Raw genomic sequence first — 14,885 nt, forward strand, 5'->3', positions numbered from 1 at the left:
GGGATTGTTAGGAGGCCATGATGGTCAGAGGCCAATGGGCGAATTGAGCCAGGACGCCGAGGTCACACCTCTACTCTTTTCGAAAGACATCCTGGGATTTTTAATGACCACAGAGAGTCAGGACCTCGGTTTAACGTCTCATCCGAAGGACGGTGCTTGTTGACAGTATAGTGTCCCCGTCACTACACTGGGGTGCTAGGACCCACACAGACCACAGGGTGAGCACCCCCTGCTAGCCTCACTAGCACCTCTTCCAGCAGCAACCTAGTTTTCTCAGGAGGTCTAGGCCAGGCTCAGCCCTGCTTAGCTTCAGTGGGAAACCGGTCGTGGGCTCCAGGGTGATATGGCTGCCGGCATATCTTTTATTCATCAAATATATTAGACAGCAGATCTGTTTCCAACATAATAAATCAGAATATTAGAATGATTTCTAAATGGTCACGTGATAGACTAGATGTTACACGTGACACTAAAATCAGCTTTGCATCACAGGAATATATATATATATATATATATTTTTAAGTATATTCAAATAGAAAACTATTATTGTAAGTTGTAATAATATTTCACAATATTACATTTTTTTTTCTGTATTTTTGATCAAATAAATGCAGGCTTGATGAACAGAAGAAACTTCTTTCAAAAACATTAAAAATAGTAATGTTTCCAAACTTTTGGTCTGTATTGTATGTGTGTGTGTGTGTGTGTGTGTGTGTGTGTGTGTGTGTGTGTGTGTGTGTGTATATATATATATTAGTGGTCAAATGATTATTGGTGATTAATTGTATCCAAAATAAAAGTTTTTGTTTACATAACATATGAGTGTGTGCTGTGTATATTTATTATGCATATATAAAGACACATACAGCATATATTTTGAAAATATTTACAGGTATTTACCTGTAAATATTGATATTCATATAAATTATATCATGTATTGATATATTTAACATATAAACGCAACTGCTTGGTAACACAAATTGCTAATCAGCCAATCACATGGCAGCAACTCAATGCATTTAGGCATCTAGATGTGGTGAAGACGACTTGCTGAAGTTCAAGCCGAGCATCAGAATGGTGAAGAAAGGGGATTTAAGTGACTTTGAACGTGGAATGGTTGTTGGTGCCAGACGGGCTGGTCTAAGTATTTCAAAAACTGCTGATCTACTGGGGTTTTCATGCACAACCATCTCTAGGGTTTACGGAGAATGGTCCAAAAGAGAGAATATATCCAGTGAGCAGCAGTTGTGTGGTCGAAAATGCCTTGTAGATGTCAGAGAAGAATGGACTGACTGGTTAGAGATGATAGAAAGGTGACAGTAACTCTTGGGGAGGTTGTGGCCTAATGGTTAGAGAGTTTGACTACCCTAAGGTTGTGGGTTCGAGTCTCAGGTCGGCAATAGCACAACTGAAGTGCCTTTGAGCAAGGCACAAACCCCCAACTGCTACCCGGGCGCCGCAGCATAAATGGCTGCCGACTGCTCCATGTGTGTGTTCATTGCTGTGTGTGTGCACTTTGGGTGGGTTAAATGCACGAATTCTGAGTATTGGTCACCATACTTGGCTGTATGTCATGTCACTTTCACTTTCACTTTTTTCAAATAATCACTCATTACAACAAAGGTATGCAGAATACCATCTCTGAACGCACAACACATTGAATCCTGAAGCAGATGGGGTGCAGCAGCAGAAGGTGCCGCTCCTGTCAGCTAAGAACAGGTAACGGAGGCTACAATTCACACAAGCTCACCAAAATTGGACAATAGAAGACTGGAAACACATTGCCTGGTCTGATGAGTCTCAATTTCTGTTGCGACAATCAGATGGTAGGGTCAGAATTTGGCATAAAGAACATTAAAGCATGGATCCATCCTGCCTTGTCTTAATGGTTCAGGCTGCTGCTGGTGGTGTAATTGTGTGGGGGATATTTTTTGGCACACTTTGGGCCCATTGGGGACCAATTGAGCATTGTTTAAACAGCATACCTCAGTATCGTTGCTGACCATGTCCATCCCTTTATGACTACAGTGTACCCATCTTCTGATGGCTACTTCCAGCAGGATAATGGACCATGTCACAGATCTCAAATCATCTCACACTGTTTCTTGAACATGACTATGAGTTCACTTTACTTAAAGGGCCTCCACAGTCACCAGATCTCAATCCAATAGAGCAGCTTTGGGATGTGGTGGAACGGGAGATTTGCATCATGGATGTGCAGCTGACAAATCTGCAGCAACTGGGTGATGCTATCATGTCGATATGGACCAAAATCTCTATGGAATGTTTCCAACACCTTGTTGAATCTATGCCATGAAAAATACTGTATTATGTAAACAAAAACCTTTATTTTCTACATGATTAATCGTGATTAATATGATTATAATTATATTACATAAGTTTTGTTGTCTCATAGCTGCTTTGTATTCTCAAAATTTGAATGTGTTCAGTTGCATTCTACACAGTATCTAAACTACTGCTTTTTGATTTGTTCTGAACACACAGCTGGTTTTATGGGAAGATTCCCCGTGCAAAGGCAGAAGAAATGTTAAATAAACAGAGACACGATGGAGCTTTTCTCATTAGAGAAAGTGAGAGTGCACCTGGAGACTTCTCGCTGTCTGTCAAGTATGTATTTGACATTCTGTTCTATTCTGTTTTATTATATTCTAATGTTTTGCCAGTTTGTATATGACTGTTCTAGTAATGAACCCTAACACAGGCTGCTGTTTTAGAAATTTTGATGCAGTAATTGAATCTGTTCTTGTAAATAGGGGCATGTCAATGAATAATTGATGCAGTGCAGCACAAAATATGGCCGTTCTCAGCACTTTATTTATGTGTTATTGCAAATTCTTTTTGGGTGGTTTCTAAACTAGGCCAACGCTGTCTGAATCATTCAAATAGTTAGATAGCTGCAAACCTTAGGCTTCATGATAAACTGAACATTGCAGAGTTCTTCACTATAATTGCAATGTCCAAGTGTTATAAATGCAGACGGCTATTATGTAATTTTCTAAACACTGTGTTTTTTCCCTTTACTGTAGATTTGGGAATGATGTCCAGCACTTCAAAGTCTTACGGGATGGAGCAGGGAAATACTTCTTGTGGGTGGTCAAATTTAACTCGTTAAACTCCTTAGTGGATTATCATCGGTCCACTTCTGTGTCCAGGAATCAGCCAATTTTCCTCAGGGACATTGAACAGGTACCACAGGTAGGACTGAATCAGTGCTGAAACATTTCATCAATACTTTGTTAGCAATATCAACAATTAAAATTCAGTGTGTGTGTGTGTGTGTGTGTGTATATATATATATATATATTATATATATATATATTAGTGCTGGGCAACGATTAAATATTTTAATCGCGATTAATCGCATGATTTTCTGTGATTAATCACGATTAATCGCAGCATGCGCAAAATTCAATAATGAAATCAAAAGTAGTGTATTGTGTAATTTTATTATTTCAAAGTTCTGTTGTATGAATAAAAGTTTAATAAAATGTTGTTTGTCAAAACTTTTAACAAAATAAAGTGCTTTTTTACAGCAGTTAAAAGTTAGTAGCAGTTAACATTTCTTGTAAATCTTAACTTAAACATTAATGTAATCAAATTAAATATAACATTAACATATAAATAAAACATTAAAACATTAAAACATTTTATTAAATAAAACATTAAAGTTTTGTTTAGTTTGTAAAAAAAAAAAATGTCCAGAACCTCGATCATAACATTTTAACTGGCCCCTCCGAGCAACAACATCAATCTCCTTTAAGAGACTGAGAATCTCAGTCCAAAAAAAAAAAAAAAAATCTTTCAGTGATGCAGGTTGAGTGGACAAAATTAACTTCATTTATCCATTCTTCCAACTTTACATTTACTTACTCATCTGCACCTAGACAGTTGCTAAGACACACAAGGTTATTCACATTTTCAGATGATAAAGAGAGACATTTTGCTGAAACGTGCGCTAAACATTTTATTCATGTTGCACAGCAGTGGGACATTTCAAATAAAGTCAGCACACTTAGCACAGATAGTGCAAGAAATATGATCGCTGATGCAAGACATCTGCCTTTTGAACACGTCCTCTGCGACGCGCACAGTCTCCAGCGTTCTGTCATAGTATCTCTGCACAACAGCGCGTTTGACAACGTCCTGGCCAAATACAGAAAGGTTGTGGGCCATTTTAAGCACAGTGCAGCGAGTGCTGCAGAATTAGAACAAAAACAAATTGAACTTGGACAAAAGAAGGAGTCGCTTATACAAGACATTCCAACCAGATGGAATTCGACTCTGGACATGATTTTCTGTTTTGCGCGCTAGTTCAACCCAAGCAGCCAGTAGCCTACTGATAAACATCCCACCCCTCCTGTGACCCATGGTTTGTGTTGTATTCGGTTGTTTTATTACAGTCTAGCTATGTGTATTGAAACGCAGTGAGTAACGGACTTTCAAAATAAAAAGTACGTTAACGCGCGATAAACTAATTGTCGGCGTTAATTAATTAATGCGTTAACGCGATAAAAACGCGTTAACTTGCCCAGCCCTAATATATATATATATATATATATATATATATATATATATATATATATATATAGTCACAGGGTGAAGAATCACTCGACAAGAGGTATGTGAAATCAAAAGCCCCGGAGGGTGGATTTATTGTCACAGTGTTGCCTGGTGAAAGGTGCTGCTCCGCTAGCTGGTGGCCGGTGCTTCCCGTGTGCTCTTCTGTGCCAGTTAAGGTGAAAGTGGGTGTCCAAACGTGCTCCAAAGTGGCTGGGCTGTCGGTCATTCGCTGCTTTCTGTAAAGTGAAGAGAGAGGGATTAGACCGGCATTGCATTCGGTTCAAGAACCTCCTCTGAATGTAACATGTGCTCCTTTTAAATGTGCTGGCTGATGGGGAGCAGCTGTGACCGATAAGCCGGTGACGAGGACGTGCAGGTGTTTTGCTTTGGTTTCCAGGGCGACGCTGATTCCTCTGGGAGTGCTCGTCACATTCTTGTCTTGCGGCCAGATGAGTCCTCGGCCGACTTGATAGCCCAGGTACTTGGCCTCAGAGAGGGCTAGGTGGCATTTTCGGGGTTTGGCGGTAAGTCCAGCCCGCCGGAGCTCCGAGAGCACCCTCCGCAGACGATTCAAATGTCCGTCCCAAGCCTCGGAGTGGACCACGTCGTCATCCAGGTAGGCGGCCGCGTGAGCTTGGTGAGGCCGCAGGAGGATGTCCATCATCCGCTCGAACGTCGCGGGGGACCCATGTAGGCCGAAGGGAAGGGTCCGGTACTGCCAGTGGCCACTGGGGGTGGAGAAGGCGGTTTTCGGCTTGGCTGACTCTGAGAGCGGTACCTGCCAATAGCCCTTGGTGAGGTCTAGGGTGCTGATATACCGGGCCCTTCCTAGCCGGTCCAGCAGTTCGTCCACCCGAGGCATGGGGTACCCGTCGAATTCGGAGACTTCGTTCAGGCAGTGGAAGTCGTTACAAAAGCAGAGGGTGCCATCCGGCTTTGGGACCATCACAATGGGGCTGGACCACGGACTCCGGGATGGTTCTATTACCCCCAACTTTAGCATCTGTTGGACCTCTTCCTCAATAGCCTGCCGACGAGCCTCCGGGACTCGGCAGGGCCGTTGCCTAACGGCGACTCCTGAGGGCGTCCGGATATGGTGTTGAAGCACGTTGGTCTGCCCGGGCTGAGAGGAGAACACATCCTGGAACTGACTGACCAGGTGCTGCAGCTCCGTCTTCTGGGCAGCCGAAAGGTGGGGGTTGACATCCACAACCACGGGCTCGGTGAGGCTTAGGGCAGCTACTTGGTCCCGGGTCCCCACCCATTTCTTTAGGAGGTTGATGTGGTAGAGTTGCTCCGCCTGCCGTCGTCCCGGCTGTCTCAGGCGGTAAGTGACCGGTCCAATCCTCTCCACGACCGAGTAGGGTCCCTTCTAGGAGGCCAGAAATTTGCATGCGGAGCTGGGGACCAGGACCATGATGCGGTCTCCCGGTTGGAACTCCCGTGGCTGGGCTGCCCAGCCGTAACGACGTTGCTGCACCTGTTGGGCCCTGGTGAGGTGTTCCCGGACTAACGGCATCACTCGGTCGATCCGTTCTCTCATTTGCCGGACATGTTCGATGACAGTACGATGCAGGGCAGGCTGCTGCTCCCACGCTTCCCGGGCAACGTCCAGGGGGCCCCGGGGTTTACGGCCGTACAGGAGCTCGAAGGGGGTGAAGCCAGTTGAGGCCTGGAGAACTTCGCGGATCCCAAAGAGCACGTAGGGGATCATGAGGTTCCAATCCCACTTGTCCTCCGCCACCACACGTCTTTTGCTTGCATTTGTTTGAGGGTATGGTTAAATCTCTCTACGAGGCCATCAGTTTGGGGGTGATAAACAGTCGTGGATGCGTTGTGCAGTATTGGCTGCCGCGAGGTGTCCTGCCATGGGGTGGGAATGGGCCAGCTCTAGAATGGTCTCGGTCTTGGCTCGAGGCACAACTAGTAACTTTTTCTCCCCCCTATGCTGGGCGACACAATACAGCAGGCCATTCTCTACAACAAAATGTGGGAGAGGGTGGGGCCGGGGGAGGACGTCCTCTCCATCCACGACTCGCACCTGGCTCCAACAGTGCTTGAGTCGGTCATCCTCCCGCTGTTCCTTGGCGAAAGAGCCCCCTCCAGTGGCCTGTTGGTAGACATCATAAAACAGATTAGTAGATAGGGAGGGGGCCTCACCTTCTCTCCCACTGTTGGAGACGAGCAGGGCCGGTCGGTGGCGGGGTCCAGGCGGCCGCCTCGGTCTTTGACGGTTCCCCTTGGGGCTGGCAGGCTGAGTAGCAGTGGACAGCAGCTTCTCGAAGCCGGGCCAATCCCGTCCAAGCAGTACAGCCACCGGCAGATCCTTCACCAGGCCTACCTCCACCGGCCAGGTGCATTGGGGGGACGAAATGACCATCTCACGGGCATGTACTTGGTGAGTGTCTCCGTGCACACAGGTAATCGGTAGGAAGTTTTTCCGGCCGCTTCGAGGGGCGCACAGCCGCGACTGGATAAAGGTTACCGCACTGCCTGAGTCCAACAGGGCCCGGAACCGTCTTCCATCCACCTTCACGTCTGCTTCGTGGGCTCCCGCCGGCACCCGTTGGTGAAGGATGTAGCATGCCAGCCAGGCTCGTGGAGGCGTCGGTGGTTTGCACTTGGCATGGGCTTATCTCACGGTGGGGGAACCGTCGGCCTGCTGACTGGTTGCGCGATGCCTTCAAGCGGGCGTCGCTCCTGGACCACCCTCCGGAGGAATGGCGGCAGCCGGTCCCCTGCCCCGCTGGGATGGACAGCATCCGCCAGCTCGATCGCCTCCACTAGTTCCCGGATGTCACGTGGGTTCCTCATGCCGACGGCCTGTCGGTGGGCGCGAGGTAGTGCGCGCAGGAGGCGATCGACCACCACTCGTTCCGCTACCTGTGTTGGTGTGGGGTTTCCTTCCAACAGCCAGTGCTGGGCGATGCGGCTGAGTTCGGCTGCCTGGGCACGGGCTGGCACCCGGGGCTTGTATTCCCACTCGTGGAACTGATGGGCGGCGCTTACAGGGGAGAGGCCCAGCCTCGCCAGGATCTCTCGCTTAACTTCGACAAAACAGTCAGCACTCGTCAGGGGGAGCGAGAAGTAAGCCCTCTGTGCTTCACCGGTGAGTAGGGGTGCCAGCGCACGTGCCCACTCGTCCCCTGGCCATCCCTCTTGGTGGGCAGTGTTTTCGAAAATCTGAAGGAAGGCTTCCACATCGTCATCAGCTGTCATCTTAGGTAACAAACGGGTGGCTTGTGCCCGAGGCTCAGGTACCGGAACGCGCTGGGCCGCGGCTGCCCGGACGGCCGCGAGTTCATCCTCCGTCCTGCCCAGGCGAGTGGCAGAGGTGTTCCGCTATTTGCTGCTGGCGGATGTTAACTTCCGCGAGGCGTTGTTAGACGTCCTCCATCGCGGGGACGCGCGTGCCGCCTTCCGTGGTGCTGGTGACAGAAACAGGAAAAACAGGGAAAAAATTTTGAGTTGGGGCGGTGATCTTGTCGGTGATTCCTCACTGTAATGCCCGCATTCTCCACCACTGTCACGGGGTGAAGAATCACTCGACAAGAGGTATGTGAAATCAAAAGCCCCGGAGGGTGGATTTATTGTCACAGTGATGCCTGGTGGCCGGTGCTTCCCGTGTGCTCTTCTGTGCCAGTTAAGGTGAAAGTGGGTGTCCAAACGTGCTCCAAAGTGGCTGGGCTGTCGGTCACTCGGTGCTTTCTGTAAAGTGAAGAGAGAGGGATTAGACCAGCATTGCATTCGGTTCAAGAACCTCCTCTGAGTGTAACATGTGCTCCTTTTAAATGTGCTTGCTGATGGGGAGAAGCTGTGACCGATCAGCCGGTGACGAGGACGTGCAGGTGTTTTGCTTTGGTTTCCAGGGCGACGCTGATTCCTCTGGGAGTGCTCGTCACAATATATACAGTACAGACCAAATGTTTGGACACACCTTCTCATTCAAAGAGTTTTCTTTATTTTCATGAAAATTGTAGATTCACACTGAAAGCGTCAAAACTATGAATTAACACATGTGGAATTATATATGGAATTATATACATAACAAAAAAGTGTGAAACAACTGAAAATATGTCATATTCTAGGTTCTTCAAAGTAGCCACCTTTTGTTTTGATTACTGCTTTGCACACTCTTGGCATTCTCTTGATGAGCTTCAAGAGGTAGTCACCTGAAATGGTCTTCCAACAGTCTTGAAGGAGTTCCCCAAGAGATGCTTAGCACTTGTTCGCTCTTTTGCCTTCTGTCTGCGGTTCAGCTCACCCCAAACCATCTCGATTGGGTTCAGGTCCGGTGACTGTGGAGGCCAGGTCATCTGGCGCAGCACCCCATCACTCTCCTTCTTGGTCAAATAGCCCTTGATGTCTTCAGTGTGACTCTACAATTTTCATAGTCATGAAAATTAAGAAAACTCTTTGAATGAGAAGGTGTGTCCAAACTTTTGGTCTGTACTGTATATATATATATATATATATATATATATATATATATATATATATATATATATATATATATATATATATACAGTATATATATATACACAGTATATATATACACAGTATATATATATATATATATATACAGGTGCTGGTCATATAATGAGAATATCATCAAAAATCTCAAATTCAGTATCTCAGAAAATTAGAATATACTTAAGACCAATACAAAGAAAGGATTTTTAGAAATCTTGGCCAACTGCATGTACAACACTCAATACTTAGCTGGGGCTCCTTTTGCCTGAATTACTGCAGGAATGCGCCGTGGCATGGAGTCGATCAGTTTGTGGCACTGCTCAGGTGTTATGAGAGCCCAGGTTGCTCTGATGGGCTTTAGCTCTTCTGCATTATTGGGTCTGGCATATCACATCTTCACAATACCCCATAGATTTTCTATGGGGTTAAGATCAGGCGAGTTTGCTGGCCAATTAAGAACAGGGATACCATGGTCCTTAAACCAGGTACTGGAAGCTTTCGCACTGTGTGCAGGTGCCAAGACCTGTTGGAAAATGAAATCTGCATCTCCATGAAGTTGGTCAGCAGCAGGAAGCATGAAGTGCTCTAAAACTTCCTGGTATATGGCTGTGTTGACCTTGGACATCAGAAAACACAGTGGACCAACACCAGCAGATGACATGGCACCACAAACCATCACTGACTGTGAAAACTTTACACTGGACCTCGAGCAACATGGATTGTAAGCCTCTCCTCTCTTCCTCCAGACTCTGGGTCCCTGATTTCCAAAGGAAATGCTAAATTTACTTTCATCAGAGAACATAACTTTTGCAGTCAGCAGCAGTCCAGTCCTCTTTGTCTTTAGATGCTTCTGACACTGTCTGTTGTTCAAGAGTGGCTTGACACAAGGAATGTGACAGCTGAAATCCATGTCTTGCATACATCTGTGCGTAGTGGTTCTTGAAGCACTGACTCCAGCTGCAGTCCACTCTTTGTGAATCTTATAATATAATATAATATATATACAGTCAGGTCCATAAATATTGGGACATCGACACAATTCTAATCTTTTTGGCTCTATACACCACCACAATGGATTTGAAATGAAACGAACAAGATGTGCTTTAACTGCAGACTTTCAGCTTTAATTTTAGGGTATTTACATCCAAATCAGGTGAACGGTGTAGGAATTACAACAGTTTGTATATGTACATCCCACTTTTTAAGGAACCAAAAGTAATGGGACAGATTAACAATCATAAATCAAACTTTCATTTTTTAATACTTGGTTGCAAATCCTTTGCAGTCAATTACAGCCTGAAGTCTGGAGATCAATTAGACATCAGCGTACGCTGTGTTTTATCCCTGGTGATGCTCTGCCAGGCCTCTACTGCAACTGTCTTCAGTTCCTGCTTGTTCTTGGGGCATTTTCCCTTCGGTTTTGTCTTCAGCAAGTGAAATGCATGCTCAATCGGATTTAGGTCAGGTGATTGACTTGGCCATTGCATAACATTCCACTTCTTTCCCTTAAAAATCTCTTTGGTTGCTTTCGCAGTATGCTTCGGGTCATTGTCCATCTGCACTGTGAAGCACTGACCAATGATTTCTGAAGCATTTGGCTGAATATGAGCAGATAATATTGCCCGAAACACTTCAGAGTTCATCCTAATGCTTTTGTCAGCAGCCACATCATCAATAAATACAAGATAACCAGTTCCATTGACAGCCATACATGCCCACGCCATGACACTACCACCACCATGCTTCACTGATGAGGTGGTATGATTTGGATCATGAGCAGTTCCTTTCCTTCTCCATGCTCTTCTCTTTCCATCACTCTGGTACAAGTTGATCTTTGTCTCATCTGTCCATAGGATGTTGTTCCAGAACCGTGAAGGCTTATTTAGATGTTGTTTGGCAAACTCTAATCTGGCCTTCCTGTTTTAGAGACTCACCAATGGTTTACATCTTGTGGTGAACCCTCTGTATTCACATGGTGAAGTCTTCTCTTGATTGTTGACTTTGACACACACATACACCTACCTCTTGGAGAGTGTTCTTGATCTGGCCAACTGTTGTGAAGGGGGTTTTCTTCACCAGGGAAAGAATTCTTCGATCATCCACCACAGTTGTTTTCCATGGTCTTCCGGGTAGTTTGGTGTTTGGAAAGCAACCAAAGAGATTTTTAAGGGAAAGAAGTGGAATGTTATGCAATGGCCAAGTCAATCACCTGAGCTAAATCCGATTGAGCATGCATTTCACTTGCTGAAGACAAAACTGAAGGGAAAATGCCCCAAGAACAAGCAGGAACTGAAGACAGTTGCAGTAGAGGCCTGGCAGAGCATCACCAGGGATGAAACACAGCGTACGCTGATGTCTAATTGATCTCCAGACTTCAGGCTGTAATTGACTGCAAAGGATTTGCAACCAAGTATTAAAAAATGAAAGTTTGATTTATGATTGTTAATCTGTCCCATTACTTTTGGTCCCTTAAAAAGTGGGATGTACATATACAAACTGTTGTAATTCCTACACCGTTCACCTGATTTGGATGTAAATACTCTAAAATTAAAGCTGAAAGTCTGCAGTTAAAGCACATCTTGTTCGTTTCATTCCAAATCCATTGTGGTGGTGTATAGAGCCAAAAAGATTAGAATTGTGTCGATGTCCCAATATTTATGGACCTGACTTTATGTATATATATATATATATATATATATATATATATATATATATATATATATATATATATATATATATATATGTATATGTATATGTATATATATATATATATATATATATATATATATATATATATATATAAAAAACAATAATATACTAATAAGTTTCACTTTTTGAATAGAATTAGTGAAATAAATCAACTATATATATATATATATATATATATATATATATATATATATATATATATATATATATATATACAGCCAGACATTAAGCCACATTCAAGGCAATATTGTCATAATTCCCAACATTTCTATTATTCTATTATTAATCATTTCTATTATTAATCTAACATTTCTTTTATTCCACAGCATTCTACATACGTTCAAGCTTTGTTTGACTTTGACCCTCAAGAGGATGGGGAGCTGGGGTTCAGGCGTGGAGATTTTATCCAGGTCCTGGACAACTCGGATCCTAATTGGTGGAAGGGGGCTTGTCACGGACAAACCGGAATGTTTCCTCGAAATTATGTTACACCTGTCAATCAAAATATGTAACTTGCAGAGAAAATGCTTGCTTGCTTAAAGCACCTGTGGACATAGAGCTGGGTTGCCACGGAAACAAAAACCACAGAGTGATGGAGAGAAAAGGCTCAATTGGGGACGTTTATGTCGATTGGCCGGGAAAATAAAGACTGTGCTGTTTGGAGTGTGTTTGGAGTGATTGACATTTTAAGAAGCACTATTGGCTGTGTGAGGAAAAATGCTCCAGACTGATATTTCTTTCATGTACTGTTTTACATCAGCTATGCTTTATATGCAACTTTATTTCATGTTATAAGACATCAGCTGTACTAACAAAAAAAAAATAATTTGTGTGAAGGAAATTCACAATATCACAATCACAATACTGTCACAGTTTTGCACCATGACTGATTTTGAACACCATGTTATGCTTGATTTTTATTGTTAAAATGCATCACGCATTTTTCATGCTTGATTTATGAATTCATCTTTTGTCATCTTTCCAGAAGTAATGTAAGTGTTATTTGGTGTGATATTGTCAAGCATAATTACTACATGCCATATAATTTCATTCCCATACAATAGTCAAATTAACTTACTTGTAGTTGTCTTTTTGTCTTAAAAGGATAGTTCACCTTTTTAGACAAATCCTATTCATCCTCTTTTTACATGTCATGGCCATGATTTCTAAATTGTCTAAGATGTGCATTTATTTGACCGTTCTCTGTGGATCCCACCTTCTCGCATGCTGTGATTGGTAGATTATGTACAATCCCTACATGCCATTGGTTTACTTTCACAAAGTATGAAACAAATAGAAAGCAAAGGCAAAAAAGTGTGTTTGGCTTGAAGCTGTGCGGACCGATTTGTGTGTGAACATAGATGTGTATAGATTCCCCATTCAATCTGCTTCAAGCACATAACCACGTCTGCCATCTTGAAATGGTCAACTTGACGTCATTCACCATACTATATGGGTTCACAGACCATCGGCTGAGCAGGATTGTGGCATCTTTGAATATTGACTATGATGAATGGCCTCAAGTTGACCAATACAATTTGAGGGACGGCTTGTGTGTAGTGGCCCATGGAAACAGTTGCCAATGAGGCATCTACGTTTACATATGTTTGACAACAAAGTGCCACGAGAGTGATTTGACAGCATGCTGAGCATCTGGTCTTTATATCTCTCATTGTACTTTGATGTCAAAAACAGATCAGTCTGCACAGCACTGCTTCAAGCCAAACACACCTGTAACCTAGACAATTTAGGCATCTTAGAAATCCCAGCCAGGATATGTCTGGGAAAAAGAGGACATATTGATGAGTACATTATGTACTCATCCTCATTTGTTCCACATGTGTACATATTTTTTCTGTTCAAATTCAAAACGTGTTCAGAATATGGGTATTTGTGTTGCAGGTTTGGAACATCATGAAGGTGATGCCTAAATTGCAATTTTGAGTAAACTGTCCCTTTAAATCAAAATACCTTGAAAATAATGTAATGTTGCCAAAGCCTCTGTAGCAGGTCAGTGATCAAATGTAACAAATTTGAAGCATTTCATGAAGCCCTTTAAAATGGTACTGGTCATATGATTGCATTGGGGATTTTCATAGAGTATGTTGGTTACTCTAGATTATACCCAAATAAAATAGAATAATGATATTTCCAGTGAAACTTCCCAGTGCACTTGTACAGATCAAGAGTTTAAATATCAAACGTTTGATATATCTTCTTAGTAGTGAACAAAATTCAGTGATCTTGGACTTTGTGCTGTCTAGAATGATGCCATATAACTGTGCTGACAAAGGGCTGAACTTGTTTAGATGGTATGCATTTTGTTGTAATGTCATTAAATTTTCTTACCACACGTTAACAGGGCCATTAAATGCCACTTTTTGAAGCTGAGGGCTGTATAGTCTTCATGATGTCATTTGAGGATGTTTATTTTTGTTTCTGTTTTTGAGTTTGAGTTTTTCTTTATGTGGCCCTGGTTAACTAAAAGAAAACAATTAAGTGTATGCATCTGTAAGCCACTTTTGAATGCTGAATTGTTTTTTATCTTAAAATTGGAAAGCTAATATACATTGAAGCCTTGTAGACATTCAGTTTCTTTCTACTTGTCAAGGTCATTTACTTCAAATTCAGTTAATTTTTCAAATGTTTGATGTATTATTAGTTGTGTTGCTTGTGCTCTTAGAAATGAGATGTCTATATACATCTGTGTCATAATGGAATAATGTGTTATGTTGAAACTAAGCCATTTCATCAGCTGCAGTAAACCTCAACGATAGAAATATACATGGCATCCTTTTGCTGTCAGAAGAGTTCAATTTCATAATGCTGGAGTTTATGTACACCTGCACAATGTAGATGATGAGTGAAATACATTTCATAACATTTACCCTTTTTAAGTGTTCATTTGTGTGTGTGTGTGTGTGTGTGTGTGTGTGTGTGTGTGTTTCACTGTAATTATGTCCTGTGTTGTTTACATTACAATATTTCTACATGTCCAGTATCTCGGATCAAAAAAAAAAAAAAAAGTATTGACAATACGCATTCAGAGAAAAACAATAAAATAGAAGTGAGACTGCTTTTTTATAACATGTGTTTATTTGAATAAGTGTCAGATACCTCCA

At 43.0% G+C, this 14,885-nt stretch overlaps 1 protein-coding gene across 3 annotated transcripts in view; it reads left to right on the forward strand.

Moving 5' to 3' along the window:
* The window catches only part of grb2a (growth factor receptor-bound protein 2a), a 50,414-nt gene extending 35,575 nt beyond the window's left edge, over positions 1-14,839 (forward strand). For 2 of the 3 annotated variants that reach the window (XM_026263006.1, XM_026263005.1), the window contains 3 exons: positions 2,506-2,628; positions 3,048-3,216; positions 12,090-14,839. In XM_026263006.1, the coding sequence (XP_026118791.1) occupies positions 2,506-2,628; positions 3,048-3,216; positions 12,090-12,275 (478 nt within the window). In that variant the 3' untranslated portion in view covers positions 12,276-14,839. The remainder of the gene's footprint in view (positions 1-2,505; positions 2,629-3,047; positions 3,217-12,089) is intronic. The other variant, XM_026263007.1, reaches the window with a different exon arrangement.
* The last annotated feature ends 46 nt before the right edge of the window (positions 14,840-14,885 follow it).

This window comes from Carassius auratus, chromosome 6, assembly GCF_003368295.1.
Source record: "Carassius auratus strain Wakin chromosome 6, ASM336829v1, whole genome shotgun sequence".
Taxonomy (NCBI): Eukaryota; Metazoa; Chordata; class Actinopteri; order Cypriniformes; family Cyprinidae; genus Carassius; species Carassius auratus.